Raw genomic sequence first — 15,830 nt, forward strand, 5'->3', positions numbered from 1 at the left:
TGGGTGGGATCTTAGACCATTCCTCCATACAGAATCTCTCCAGGTCCTTGATTTATTTTGTCTGCGCTTGTGGACTGCCCTGTTCATTTCAAACCACAGGTTTTCAATGGAGTTCACACCGAAGACTGAGATGTCCATTGAAAATGTTGATTTTGTGGGCAAATAACAATTTATTCGTGGATGTTGATGTGTCTTGCTGGAAGATCCACTTATGGCCAAGTTTCAGCCTCCTATCAGAGGTAACCAGGTTTTGGGATAAAATATCCTGGTAGTGGGCAAAGTTTATTTATTTATTTTATACATACATTTTTGCTCATCTTTATCAAGGGTATCAATAACTAGGTTCTTATTTTGATATCTAGTTATTTGACTGAATCAGAAATACAGATGTGGAGTAGATGTAGACTTTGTTTTAAAATCTCATAAAAAATCTGAACTAATCAAACTACTTGCTGCTCTTTGTACGTGTTGATATAATAGTCTTATTTAATAGAGAGGAAAAAAACGTTTCCCTAAACTGCTTTATAATATTATAATTCAATGAAGAAGATAAAAAGTGTTCCCTCTTCAACTGCGTTTACTCCCTCCAGACAGCAGACGGCGATATGTGTCTTCCAGGCGATGTTTGTAGTGTGTCGTATGATCTAGTGGACGTAACGCTTCTTCAACAACTGCAGCCATCTTGGTAGCTCGCTAGCCAACAAAGTCGGAACATTCAAGTTATTTAGACAATTTCGTGGTTTAATTGCCACTATGATTTAAACATACTTATGTGGAAACAACTAGCTACCCCATTTGATGTAATATTTACGTTGTAAGTCAACTACCTGGCTGGTTAAGTTAGCACTAGTCTAGTCGCTAATGCTAACTAGCTATTATCCCCGACCATGAGCTCACTAAGCTACTCTCCTCTTGTTAAAGAAGAGGAAATCTGCTGGACGGAGAAAGATGGTCTGTGGCTGAACGTTGTCGTGAAAGAGGATGAGGAGGATGTCACAATACAAAAACAAGTAGAGGTTAAGGCTGTTACCGTGAAAGAAGAGAAAGACGCATTCAGAGTGAAAGAGGAGGAAGGTGTTACTGTGAAAGAAAAGGAGGAAGATGCCGTTTTTGGAGTGGATGATGAAGAGGGGGAGATTACTGTCACGTTAGAGGAAGAAGAGAAGACTGGAGAACTGATTAACACCAGTAAATACAGTGAGTACTATCTTAACAGGGACACAAACTCTGCAGTTGTTGAACTAATGTGTGATTTTTAAAAGGGCATTCTACACTTGAATATGTTTTTGTACTGTAGGAATTGTTCATGACGTCCTCCAGTGATTTTTTAAAACACTTTTCCTGTTGAAAAGTGATATATAAATACAGTAAAGTATAAACACACTAAAGGGAAACAAATAAATGTTTTGAGCAAAATAGTGTTTTTTTAGACAACTACAAACTTGAAGGAGTGAGTGATGTCATAGTAAGGCCTTCAAGGAGTTGGCTTGATGGGAGGTCGTGATGTCATCCAATAGGCGACAGATCTTCATGTGAATATTCATTATTCTTTTTTAAATCGTTCCTGTTCTGTCAAGTTGGTTGTTGATCATTGCTAGAAAGCCATTTTCAAGTCTTGCCATAGACTTTCAAGACGTTTTAAGTCCAAACTGTAACTAGGCCACTTGGGAACATTCAATGTCATCTTGGTAAGCTCATCCAGTGTAGATTTGGCCTTGTGGTTTAGGTTATTGTCCTGTTCGTACAGTTTTTTGTATTCAGATTTCTGAAATGCACTCTACCTACGTAACATTTAGTGTCTCCTTATATTACGCTGGGAAAACAGTTTATGGGCACAGAAATCCTAAATAATTTCAGAGTTTGCCAAATCCAATGGTTCTAACCTAGTCACCTTTATTGACAACACCCAAATGGATACTGTCATTAACACGGTTCTTCAATAATTACACATAATTCTTAATACTGTAGCTGTTTAGTTACAGTCACATGTTCAACTATCATCAGCTGATCCAGGAAATAATTTTCAAATGACAAACATCACAACATGCAGCAACAATCAAATTGCTTCTTCATTCATTACTCTGATAAAGACAGTTATGCCGTGCTCCACATTGAATCCAACATCCCTAACAAATTGATGTTTATAATGTTGTTGTCTGCTTGATTTATAGTAGGGTCTCGTTAGTCTGTTTGGAGACAGAGATACTTAGCTCATAATGTGTAGAGAACTGTTCCTTGATGGATAGGTGTAACAGTATAACTTTAGTCCGACCCCTCGCCCCTACCCGGCGCGCGAACCAGGGACCCTCTGCACACATCAACAACAGTCACCCACGAAGCATCGTTACCCATCGCTCCACAAAAGCCGTGGCCCTTGTAGAACAAGGGGAACCACTACTTCAAGGTCTCAGAGCAAGTGACGTCACCGATTGAAAGGCTATTAGCGCGCACCACCGCTAACTAGCTAGCCATTTCACATCCGTTACATAGGCTATTGTACAACACACAGAGCTATTTTCCTTTATTCAGGACATTTAGAATAAAAACCCATTACAGAGTAGCCTAGTGGGATTATTCACTAAATTATCTGGTTATGAAATGTTATGACAAATTAATTTTAGTTTCCATGTTTCACCTGAAATATTAAATTGTTTATAGTCCTAGGTCTATGTTGTTGTTAGGTGAATCAAATAAAATCTAAAAATTATTTATATAGCCCTTCGTACATCAGCTGATATCTCAAAGTGCTGTACAGACCAACCCTGTCTAAAACCCCAAACAGCAAGCAATGCAGGTGTAGAAGCACGGTGGCTAGGAAAAACTCCCTAGAAAGGCCAAAACCTAGGAAGAAACCTAGAGAGGAACCAGGCTATGAGGGGTGGCCAGTCCTCTTCTGGCTGTGCTGGGTGGAGATTATAACAGAACATGGCCAAGATGTTCAAATGTTCATAAATGACCAGCATGGTCAAATAATAATAATCACAGTAGTCGTCGAGGGTGCAGCAAGTCAGCACCTCAGGAGTAAATGTCAGTTGGCTTTTCATAGCTGATCATTAAGAGTATCTCTACCGCTCCTGCAGTCTTTGGAGAGTTGAAAACAGCAGGTCTGGGACAGGTAGCACATCCTGTGAACAGGTCAGGGTTCCATAGCCGCAGGCAAAACAGTTGAAACTGGAGCAGCAGCACGGCCAGGTGGACTGGGGACAGCAAGGAGTCATCGTGCCAGGTAGTCCTGACGCATGGTCCTAGGGCTCAGGTCCTCCGAGAGAGAGAAAGAAAGAGAGAATTAGAGAGAGCATACTTAAATTCACACAGGACACCGGATAAGACAGGAGAAGTACTCCAGATATAACAAACTGACCCTAGCCCCCCGACACATAAACTACTGCAGCATACTGGAGGCTGAGACAGGAGGGGTCAGGAGACACTGTGGCCCCATCCGATGATACCCCCGGACAGGGCCAAACAGGAAGGATATAACCCCACCCACTTTGCCAAAGCACAGCCCCCACACCACTAGAGGGATATCTTCAACCACCAACTTACCATCCTGAGACAAGGCCGAGTATAGCCCACAAAGATCTCCGCCACGGCACAAACCAAGGAGGGGCGCCAACCCAGACAGGAAGATCACGTCAGTGACTCAACCCACTCAAGTGACGCACCCCTCCTAGGGACAGCATGAAAGAGCACCAGTAAGCCAGTGACTCAGCCCCTGTCATAGGGTTAGAGGCAGAGAATCGCAGTGGAGAGAGGGGAACCGGCCAGGCAGAGACAGAAAGGGCGGTTTGTTGCTCCAGAGCCTTTCCGTTCACCTTCACACTCCTGGGCCAGACTACACTCAATCATATGACCCACTGAAGAGATGAGTCTTCAGTAAATGGGTAGGCATGGGTAGGCAGACCATTCCATAAAAATTGAGATCTATAGGAGAAAGCCCTGCCTCCGGTTGTTTGCTTAGAAATTCTAGGGACAATTAGGAGGCCTGCGTCTTGTGACCGTAGCGTACGTGTAGGTATGTACGACAGGACCAACTCGGAAAGATGGGTAGGAGCAAGCCCATGTAACGCTTTGTAGGTTACAGTAAAACCTTGAAATCAGCCCTTGCCTTAACAGGAAGCCAGTGTAGGGAGGCTAGCACTGGATTAATATGATACAATTTTGGGGTTCTAGTCATGATTCTAGCAGCCGTATTTAGCACTAACTGAAGTTTATTTAGTGCTTTATCCGGGTAGCCGGAAAGTAGAGCATTGCAGTAGTCTAACCTAGAAGTAACAAAAGCATGGATGAATTTTTCTGCATCATTTTTGGACAGAAAATTTCAGATTTTTGCAATGTTACGTAGATGGAAAAAAGCTGTCCTTGAAACAATCTTGATATGTTCGTCAAAAGAGAGATCAGGGTCCAGAGTAACGCCGAGGTCCTTCACAGTTTTATTTGAGACGACTTTACAACCATCAAGATTAATTGTCAGATTCAACAGAAGATCTCTTTGTTTCTTGGGACCTAGAACAAGCATCTCTGTTTTGTCCGAGTTTAAAAGTAGAAAGTTTTCAGCCATCCACTTCCTTATGTCTGAAACACAGGCTTCTAGCAAGGGCAATTTTGGGGCTTAACCATGTTTCATTGAAATGTACAACTGTGTGTCATCCGCATAGCAGTGAAAGTTAACATTATGTTTTCGAATGACATCCCCAAGAGGTAAAATACACTGCTCAAAAAAATAAAGGGAACACTTAAACAACACAATGTAACTCCAAGTCAATCACACTTCTGTGAAATCAAACTGTCCACTTAGGAAGCAACACTGATTGACAATAAATTTCACATGCTGTTGTGCAAATGGAATAGACAAAAGGTGGAAATTATAGGCAATTAGCAAGACACCCCCAATAAAGGAGTGGTTCTGCAGGTGGTGACCACAGACCACTTCTCAGTTCCTATGCTTCCTGGCTGATGTTTTGGTCACTTTTGAATGCTGGCGGTGCTTTCACTTTAGTGGTAGCATGAGACGGAGTCTACAACCCACACAAGTGGCTCAGGTAGTGCACCTCATCCAGGATGGCACATCAATGCGAGCTGTGGCAAGGTTTGCTGTGTCTGTCAGCGTAGTGTCCAGAGCATGGAGGCGCTACCAGGAGACAGGCCAGTACGTCAGGAGATGTGGAGGAGGCCGTAGGAGGGCAACAACCCAGCAGCAGGACCGCTACCTCCGCCTTTATTTTTTTGAGCAGTGTATATAGTGAAAACAATAGTGGTCCTAAAACGGAACCTTGAGGAACACCGAAGTTTACAGTTGATTTGTCAGAGGACAAACTATTCACAGAGACAAATTGATATCTTTCCGACAGATAAGATCTAAACCAGGCCAGAACTTGTCCGTGTAGACCAATTTGGGTTTCCAATCTCTCCAAAAGAATGTGGTGATCGATGGTATCAAAGGCAGCACTAAGGTCTAGTAGCACGAGGACAGATGCAGAGCCTCGGTCTGACGCCATTAAAAGGTAATTTACCACCTTCACAAGTGCAGTCTCAGTGCTATGTTGGGGTCTAAAACCAGACTGAAGCATTTCGTATACATTGTTTGTCTTCAGGAAGGCAGTGAGTTGCTGCGCAACAGCTTTTTCAAAAACAATTGAGAGGAATTGAAGATTCGATATAGGCCGATAGTTTTTTATATTTTCTGGGTCAAGGTTTGGCTCTTTCAAGAGAGGCTTTATTACTGCCACTTTTAGTGAGTTTGGTACACATCCGGTGGATAGAGAGCCGTTTATTATGTTCAACATAGGAGGGCCAAGCACATGAAGCAGCTCTTTAAGTAGTTTAGTTGGAATAGGGTCCAGTATGCAGCTTGAAGGTTTAGAGGCCATGATTATTTTCATCATTGTGTCAAGAGATATAGTACTAAAACACTTAAGTGTCTCTCTTGATCCTAGGTCCTGGCAGAGTTGTGCAGACTCAGGATAGCTGAGCTTTGGAGGAATACGCAAATTCAAAGAGGAGTCCGTAATTTGCTTTCTAATGATCATGATCTTTTCCTCAAAGAAGTTCATGAATTTATTACTGCTGAAGTGAAAGCCATCCTCACTTGGGGAATGCTGCTTTTTAGTTAGCTTTGCGACAGTATCAAAAATACATTTTGGGGCCTCCCGGGTGGTCTAGGGCACTGCATCGCAGCGCTAGCTGCGCCACCAGAGTCTCTGGGTTCGCGTCCAGGCTCTGTCGCAGCCGGCCGCGACCGGGAGGTCCGTGGGGCAATGCACAATTGGCCTAGCGTCGTCCGGGTTGGCCGGTAGGGATATCCTTGTCTCATCGCCCTGCAGCGACTCCTGTGGCGGGCCGGGCGCAGTGCGCGCTAGCCAAGGGGGCCAGGTGCACTGTGTTTCCTCCGACACATTGGTGCGGCTGGCTTCCGGGTTGGAGGCGCGCTGTGTTAAGAAGCAGTGCGGCTTGGTTGGGTTGTGCTTCGGAGGACGCATGGCTTTCGACCTTTGTCTCTCCCGAGCCCGTACGGGAGTTGTAGCGATGAGACAAGATAGTAATTACTAGCGATTAGATACCACGAAAATTGGGGAGGAAAGGGGGTAAAATTTAAGAAAGAAAGAAAAAAAACATTTTGGATTGTTCTTATTTTCCTCAATTAAGTTGGAAAAATAGAATGATCGAGCAGCAGTGAGGGCTTTTCGATACTGCACGGTACTGTCTTTCCAAGCTAGTCGGAAGACTTCCAGTTTGGTGTGGCGCCATTTCCGTTCCAATTTTCTGGAAGCTTGCTTCAGAGCTCGGGTATTTTCTGTATACCAGGGAGCTAGTTTCTTATGACAAATGTTTTTAGTTTTTTTAATATTATCTGCTATGACTACAAGGTCCGATAGGAATTCAGGGAACTCAGTGAGGAACGCTGTATATGGCACAGGAGGCCTGTAAACAGTAGCTATAAAAAGTGATTGAGTAGGCTACATGGATTTCATGACTAGAAGCTCAAAAGACGAAAACTGCATTTTTTTGGGGGGGGGGGTAAATTGAAATTTGCTATAGTAAATGTTAGCAACACCTCCGCCTTTGCGGGATGCACGGGGGATATGGTCACTAGTGTAACCAGGAGGTGAGGCCTCATTTAACACAGTAAATTCATCAGGCTTAAGCCATGTTTCAGTCAGGCCAATCACATCAAGATTATGATCAGTGATTAGTTCATTGACTATAACTGCCTTTGAAGTGAGGGATCTAACATTAAGTAGCCCTATTTTGAGATGTGAGGTATCACGATCTCTTTCAATAATGGCAGGAATGGAGGTCTTTATCCTAGTGAGATTGCTAAGGCGAAGTTATGGGTCCTACAGTAGGTCTATGTTGTTGTTTGGTGAAGTTATGTGCCAATTTGTTGAACACTTAGTGTACAAACCCACATTGTCAGGCTGATGGCAAAGCTAGCCAAAGAGCATTTTACTGGTTGAAGTGTTTAAGTATAAATCAGTTGAAGCAGGTGATTCAAGCCCTACAATTATAATCCATATTTAATGTGAAATGCACTTATAAGCAACCTGGAAATGGTGGATATTATTGCTGTCTATGAGAACTCCCCTGAGTTTTCCCCCACGGTGGTGAATTAGTGAATAGACACAGAGCTTAATGTGAGTTTCCTTGAGTAGCACTCCTGATCTTGCACTGTAATGTTCAGAATACATTGTGAAAATCTAAGCTCACTATTTTTGCTCCAGGCAGATATACTACATACATAACTAGCGGTTTCCTCATTAGCAGGGAGGAGTTTCTGCAACCAAATTGTGTGTGCTATGCCCTCGTGCCGCAATTTTAGCAAACACAGAAAGGGGCCTATATTGGAGACCAAAAGTCATCTGGCACACTGCTTAGGATTTCAACAACTTGAATAACTTATTTCTAGCCTACAATCATCGATGTTACTACTAATGTGAAAACAAGACTAAATCTGGCTATTGTTGCTATCTTGACTGTCTTAATTGTTAAATACAACAGACGTCAATTGTTGTACACCTTCATGGGTACGCTCTGGGCATCACCCTTTACCTCAAATATACAGTGGATTTCTGCTGTTGTGGGACTTCAACCATCTGTCTGACTTTGTTGTTCACACAGGAGAGAGACTGGACTATCGTGGATCCTCTGGGGAGCCTCAACAACATCATGATGCTGATGAGGCAGAGAAAAGTCTCTCCAGATCAGAACACCTCAAGAAACACCAGCAGAGACCCACAGGGAAGAAATCTCACTGCTGCTCTGACTGTGGGAAAAGATTCAACTCTTCAGTAAAACTTAAAATACATCAAAGAATTCACACAGGAGAGAAATCTTACGGCTGTGATCAATGTGGGAAGAGTTTTACTCTGCTACAAACCCTGAAATCACACCAGAGAACACACACAGGAGAGAAACCTTATAGCTGTGTTCAATGTGGGAAGAGTTTTACTACATCTAGCAATCTAACTATACACCAGAGAACACACACAGGAGAGAAACCATATAGCTGTGATCAATGTGGGAAGAGTTTTAATACATCTAGCTATCTAACTATACACCAGAGAACACACACAGGAGAGAAACCTTACGGCTGTGATCAATGTGGGAAGAGATTTATTCTGCTACAAACCCTGAAATCACACCAGAGAATACACTCTGGAGAGAAACCTTTTGGCTGTTATCAATGTGGGAAGAGTTTTACTCAGCTAAGCATCCTGATAGTACACCAGCGCGGACACACAGGAGAGAAACCTTTTAGCTGTGATCAATGTGAGAAGGGTTTTACTACATCTAGCTGTCTAACTATACACCAGAGAACACACACTGGAGAGAAACCTTATGGCTGTGATCAATGTGGTAAGAGTTTTACTCAGCTAAGCAACCTGGTAGTACACCAGAGAACACACACAGGAGAGAAACCTTATAGCTGTGATCAATGTGGGAAGAGTTTTACTACATCTAGCTGTCTAACTATACACCAGAGAATACACACAGGAGAGAAACCTTATGGCTGTGATCACTGTGGGAAGAGTTTTATTGGGCTACAAACCCTGAAATCACACCAGAGAATACACACGGGAGAGAAACCTTATAGCTGTAATCAATGTGGGAAGAGTTTTACTACATCTAGCTGTCTAACTAAACACCAGAGAACACACATGGTAGAGAAATCTTTTGGCTGTGATCAATGTGGGAAGAGTTTTTGTCACCCAAGCAGCCTGATAGTACACCAGCGGACACACACAGGAGAGAAACCTTATAGCTGTGATCAGTGTGGGAAGAGTTTTTCTACATCTTGCTATCTAACTATTCACCAGAGAACACACACAGGAGAGAAACCTCATAGTTGTGATCAATGTGGGAAGAGATACTCTGATAAAAGATCTCTGATTAAACATCAGAAAATACATACATGAAGGAGTTGTTTCATGATATCAATGAAATAATGTCACAATGTAGAATGTTTTAACATTGTAGTAGCAGTATTTGAATGAATGTCAGAATGTAGAACCCTAAACGTTTGTCCCCTGTTCAGTTGATATTAGCCTCAGCAGGAAAAATCTAGGCCCTGAATTGAAAGAGTACTATTTATTTAACAAAAAGTGACAAAAAAAATTGTGTTACACTTACCACGTTGGTGACCCACTTGAATTCAGTATATCCCAAACTGTTTCTGCATATTGGTTATTGATTTGGACACGTTAAAACTGTGTTTTGACATTGCGCTATTCCAGTTTAGCAAATGTCATTGAAAAGACGTTGAAAATAAGACTTTGCCCGACTTCCAATATATGTTCGGTTGTAGTATTCGGGTTGTTTTTTCAATTACTTAATTTCAACATACTTGCAGCCTAAACACATGGACGCAGTATAATAAATTGGTCTATAATCAATTGTATTAACAATCTTACATCTTACATTTAGCACGTATATACATCTTACATTTAGCACGTATAGCTCGTTAGCACATAGGACGCACTGATTGGTGTCACCTCGTTAGTGTTACACCTGTGCTGGCTTGTCCATCTCGTTAGTGGGAAGGTGGTTCACCTGAGCTGGTCCAGGTTCTATTTAAGAGTGTCTGGCCCAGTGCTCCAGTTGTCTTGATAGATGTGGTGAGTCAACACCTTTAGTTGCGCTACCGTTTTGGTTTGCTTCCTGTCTTTAAGTTTGTTGTGGGTTTTTCTTTTGTTTGCCTCTTCTTGGGCAGATTTAGTGGGTGCTTATGGTGGGTGACTTTTATGTCCCAGTTGTTGTTACTTGTCAACTTTCAGTGGACACTGAGAGCAAAACTGCAAGATTATGTTATAATACTTTTATTGCATCAAATGGTTGTTTTATGCAACATAATAGAGGGTTCTTAGAACTATTGTGTCTGTGTGTTCTACTGAGGATGGGCCTCTGGGAGATAACACTGACAGGAGATTTACAATGTCTTTTGGTGGATAAAACCTAAAGAGACCGCATTCCAGAGCATGAGTTAATGTTTCTGTTCTATATGGTACCAGGGAGAGATGACCCCAGGGCCAGACCCTGGTCTCTACACAGAGTACTGTTTTTACAGCAGATACTGTCTGCTGAGAATTATAGGTATCTTTCATACAAATCTTAATCTTGTGACCCGTTCTATACATCTGCTGTTCTATACATCTATTGTTCGTCATGTAGGTTGAAAGGAGAGTATCTTGGCTATAAAAGACCTTTGTACTTTTGTCTCGGGGCTCTCAACGAATCATCTGGGGGTGATTTGCCGACCAGCTGTCTTTATCGTAGAGCACTTAATTGATTGACTTTATGTGTGTGTGTTGTATTGACCTGCTCCCTTATTAATAAGTGAATAAAGATTTAGTTTAAGAATAACTCTGACTTGTGTGATAAGTTTCTCTCCTCATTTGATATTAAAGAAGTTAACCACCACATTTGGCGATGGGGATGTGAATCTTCACTTGTTGACCGCTCCTGACGACCTGGGTAAATGACCTGGCTCCTGACGACCTGGGTAAATGACCTGGCTCCTGACGACCTGGGTAAATGGTGCACAAGGGATCGCTCAAACTTGGGATCTCAGAGACCACACTTTGGGAACGGAGCAGAGTGGACACCACATCTCGAAAGTAGTTTTTTTTTTAATTAAGAGGAAACTCGCAAAGTGGAGTTAAGCCTCGTAGGCTCTGAGTGTGTATTCCTGTGTGGAGGTGTAAACAGGGCCCAGTCAGGAGGCTCTGAGTGTGTATTCCTGTGTGGAGGTGTAAACAGGGCCCAGTCAGGAGGCTCTGAGTGTGTATTCCTGTGTGGAGGTGTAAACAGGGCCCAGTCAGGAGGCTCTGAGTGTGTATTCCTGTGTGGAGGTGTAAACAGGGCCCAGTCAGGAGGCTCTGAGGCTGAGTCAGCTATCTGTGTGAACTGGATGAAAACTAGAATCTGTGTTTACTAGTTAAGACCATTTATGATATAGTATAAGATAGTAAGGTGCGCCTGTAATTGTTTTAAACCTGGACCCAATTTTAGAAGTATTGAAAGATGTAAATGTAAGAGTTGCATTATCCTATGAACTAACCATGACATAGAAATGTGAAAATATTCCTGCAGATTAAAATATTGTTGAAAACAACTAATTGACTAGGTATGTTTGAGAATAGCATTGTGTGACTGTGATATGAGAGTTATGTGAATATGGAAATTAGTCTTAATCTGACGTTTGGATAGTAACATATAGAAATATGCTTAATCAGATGATTGAAATTTGGAAAATAAGCGAGATTATATTTTAGAAAGCAGCGGAAGTTCCTGGGAGGCTATAGTTCCTGGGAGGCTTGATTTTGCCGTGGTCTCTGGGAGGTTAGAGAACAGTTGGGGATCCCATGGTCATTGTCCGGGAAACAAAAGTTTATTTTTTGTTCTGCTGGGAGTATGTTTGGAGAGCTGCTTCGTAGCTATGGAAAGTCCAGATGATTGGTGCATAGGCATACCTTGTCACGGACATAGAGGCCACTCGGGTCCTCATTGAAGAGGTAAGGCAAGAGCAGAATCGCTGCTGTGGTCTCCAGTCCCAGTAAAGTAAAGCAATGATCTTACTACACTTGATCATTTTAATACAAAATACATTAGAGAAAGGGAAGGAATAAGAGCAAATACCTCTTCTGTATTGTCCTTCAGGGACTGTCAAAATAGCAGGATGATGTCCTCACCCCTGCCTCGCCTCTCTACCTCTGCTAGTCCTTGAATTCTCTTTTTGTCTATATCCATTCCATGGACTTGATTCATTTCTGACAAGACCTGAAAAGATCATTTGTACACATTTGTATGCTAATAGATTTCAGTTTGTATTGACTGCTATGTAGGTTAAATGTACACTTCAAATGCAGCTGTCCTACAACAGATCTGTACCTTCTTCTTGATCCCAATTGCATTGTGTCCATGTTCTGTCCTATAAGAATTTCAAAGGAAGAGAAAATGTGTCAAAGAATAGTCTTACAAGCATTAAGACATATATATATATTAAATAAATATTGAAAGATAAATGGCATCGACATACAATTGCATGCAACATAGAAGAACATATTGGAGAAAGCACTAGCCAATACAGTACTGCCATACAGTAGCAGTACTGCCATACAGGCCTAATATCACATTTCAAGATATCTTTGTACACAAATTGTTCAATATTTCATCAGACTGACTTGAAAGATTATACGCAACATTTTGCTGCATGGCAATACTGTGTTTGGATTCTGAAGTGCATTTATACAAAAGAGGTAGTCTAGACACTGTATTAATACCATTATGCATTTGAATCCCATCTACAGCTACCATCTAAGCTATTAATTTCCCTCCACAAGGGGGCGTACATGTAACGTTTCCAAAATGGGATAGTATTGTCCATGTAACGTTTCCAAAATGGGATAGTATTGTCCATGTAACGTTTCCAAAATGGGATAATATTGTCCATGTAACGTTATGCCCCCTTGTGAGTTAATAGTATTGCATGCTGTAGCAGGCTATATAAAGAGGAAGCCCTCCATTGACAATTCAGTTCGTTGTAACATCTCGTCTGGACAGGTCACCGTCCTTAGTTAGTTAACGAAACTAAAGTTAGCTAGTTCATTCTCACAAAAGTGAGAACTGCTCTATATTGGAAACTTACGTTAATGAGTGTAAAGCCACGTTGGCTTTATGGAAACGATATACAATATATGGGAAATAATATAGTTGAGGGAAATAATCCAAACCTAGTTGTGCCTAGTTAGGACATAACGTTAGCTAGCTAGCTAACGGTACTGTAGCTCATACAACGCCGACGGTCAAACCCGGCTTTCTAATATTTACGGTAATTAACTATCGTAACGTTATGGAAGCTATTCACAGAAAACCATCATTGTCTTCGTTATTCATTATTAGTATGTTATATTATTATATAAATCATTTCGAGACGTATTCAGAGCCAAACATCAACCCAAACTTAACCTTTTTAACTTGTTGTCGCATCCAAACTTGCCACCATCGTTTTCAGTTGTAATTGCGAAGTTCCCGGAGGAAGTCCAGCAACAACGGAGGTTCCTCGATGAACCCACCTTCTAACATGTTCTTTGAAGAACCTTTTGGGGCTGTTTTTCATTGACCAAGAACCGTACGGTTCTTAGGGGATCTGAGAACAATTCCAGTTGAACCCTTCATTTTTAGAGTGTAGTCGGCTCTATTTACTCTCAGATTCAAAACATGATGATTAGCATCAACGGTCAAGTCAGCTGCTGCTGCTCCAATACAATATGAGGTGAGACGATGAACTGACGTTGAATCATAATGATTAGGTTAATTAAAATGAATTAGTGAAACTGTTAAACATTAGTATATGGCATATTAAATATATTACTCTGTTATCATATAGAAACATCATGGAATATTGTACATCAAATTAGCATCAACATACATTATTGTTTCATTCAATTTCACATAATAAGGATATTTAATATTTAAAAGTACAGAAGTCAGAACCCATCACCTGCTATGTAAAAGAGACAGAAGAATGCACAATGGTCAATGCTATCCGGGATCTTTGGGACATCCCTACCCTAAACCCTACCGTAACCATTTTAAATGTCAACTTCAATGGGCTAGGGACGTCCCAAGGATGTATCTCTACCTGAAAATACATGATCTAAGTGATTGATAGTTGGTATTCACCAGTCATAAAACCTTATTTACTTTAATGAACTACTAAAATAGTGATTTTGTCAGACAGCAGCTCTACACTTTATTGACTGACTGATCCTCCCATCCCTCCTCAGCCTTCCTCTCCTCTGAAGACCCAGTGAGGGTGGAGCTCAGTCAGGGAGCTGTTGAGGGACTGGTTAGGAAGAACAATTCTACAGCCAGAGAGGTGAGAGGTCACACATGGTTTAGATGGTAAATATTTATGTCCCCTTAGCGGTTCATCACATCAGCAAACGGGAATATGTTCCATCTATGTTTATTAACATTAGTGCAAATTGTCCACTGATATTGGTGTAATTTCTCACCCCTTTTGGCTGTATGAAAGTTAATTTCCCCTCAGGCACACACATTTGTTCTTTGTTATTACCCGAGCCACTGCCTGTTCAGCCCGCTATCATCCAGAAGGCGAGGTCAGTACAGGTGCATCAAAGCTGGGACCGAGAGACAGAAGCTGTTTTTCCATCACTAACACAGAGAGGCTGCTGCCTACATACACAGACTTGAAATCATTGGCCACTTTAAGGAATGGAACACTAGTCACTTTAATAATGTTTACATATCTGGCATTACTCATCTCATATGTATATACTGTATTCTATCCTATTCTACTGTATCTTAGTCTATGTATTACTCATCTCATATGTATATGTTTACAATTGGCTCATTCATCCCCCTCCTCTCCCCTGTAACTATTCCCCAGGTCGTTGCTGCAAATGAGAACGTGTTCTCAGTCAACTTACCTGGTAAAATAACGGTAAAATAAAAAAAATATATACTGTATTCTATCTTAGTCTATGTATTACTCATCTCATATGTATATACTGTATTCTATCCTATTCTACTGTATCTTAGTCTATGCCGCTCTGACATCGCTCGGCCAAAGATTTATATATTCTTAATTCCATTCCTTTAGATTGTGTGTATTGTTAGATATTACTGGACTGGAACTAGAAACACAAGCATTTCGCTACACCTGCAATAACATCTGCTAAACAAGTGTATGTGACAAATAAGGTCATGTGTAAAATATTATTTTCTCCACTCATTCACCCCATCTCTTTACATTGCTTATTTATATTCAGTGGCCTGACTGCATCCAGACTATGTCAAAGGCCCATCCTGGTAGATCTGAACCTAATGCAGCTTGGAGTGATCAGATGACAGAAGTCACATTTAGGTGCCAAGTTGTAGATGAGGCTGTAGATGCTCCATATACATTACTTTGAGTTTTATATAATATGACTAAATGTGTTTATTTCTGTTTTGCAGGGGCAGTCAAGAAATGGAACAGCAAGGCCACAGAACATGACATAAGCAGAGCTGTGGGAGACCACCCCACTCCACCATGCCTTCAGCAGGCTGGAAAAGTGCGATCGATCTGTTTGTTTCAGTTTTCAGTAGTTGAATCCTTTGACGTATTGTTGATTTCAACATTTTTCATTTTCAACAAATGCACTGGGTTGGTTGAAAAGTGACACTAAACGTACATAGCATGCACTATGTTGACATTTCATACTAAGATGAACCAAGATATGTATTGCTTTTGCACATATTTGTTCATTGGTTTTGCAAGAGTCTGTTGATTGGTCAGTCATTGGGTTAATTTGTTTTACAATATG

The 15,830-nt window shown here is 41.4% G+C and overlaps 1 protein-coding gene across 1 annotated transcript; it reads left to right on the forward strand.

The window, feature by feature from the left end:
- Window positions 1-592: 592 nt before the first annotated feature.
- LOC139566996 (zinc finger protein ZFP2-like) lies at window positions 593-10,860 on the forward strand. Its single transcript, XM_071388408.1, has 2 exons — window positions 593-1,197; window positions 8,119-10,860. Exons 1-2 carry the CDS (start codon window positions 888-890, stop codon window positions 9,414-9,416), a joined length of 1,608 nt encoding a protein of 535 aa, XP_071244509.1. The 5' UTR covers window positions 593-887; the 3' UTR covers window positions 9,417-10,860.
- The last annotated feature ends 4,970 nt before the right edge of the window (window positions 10,861-15,830 follow it).

This window comes from Salvelinus alpinus, unplaced genomic scaffold (assembly GCF_045679555.1).
Source record: "Salvelinus alpinus unplaced genomic scaffold, SLU_Salpinus.1 scaffold_40, whole genome shotgun sequence".
NCBI lineage: Eukaryota > Metazoa > Chordata > Actinopteri > Salmoniformes > Salmonidae > Salvelinus > Salvelinus alpinus.

Coding starts and splice junctions, on each gene's coding strand:
- LOC139566996 (XM_071388408.1), top strand. CDS start 888: ATGAGCTCACTAAGCTACTCTCCTCTTGTTAAAGAAGAGGAAATCTGC. Junction 1,198..8,118: donor GATTAACACCAGTAAATACA/GTGAGTACTATC, acceptor TTGTTCACACAG/GAGAGAGACTGGACTATCGT.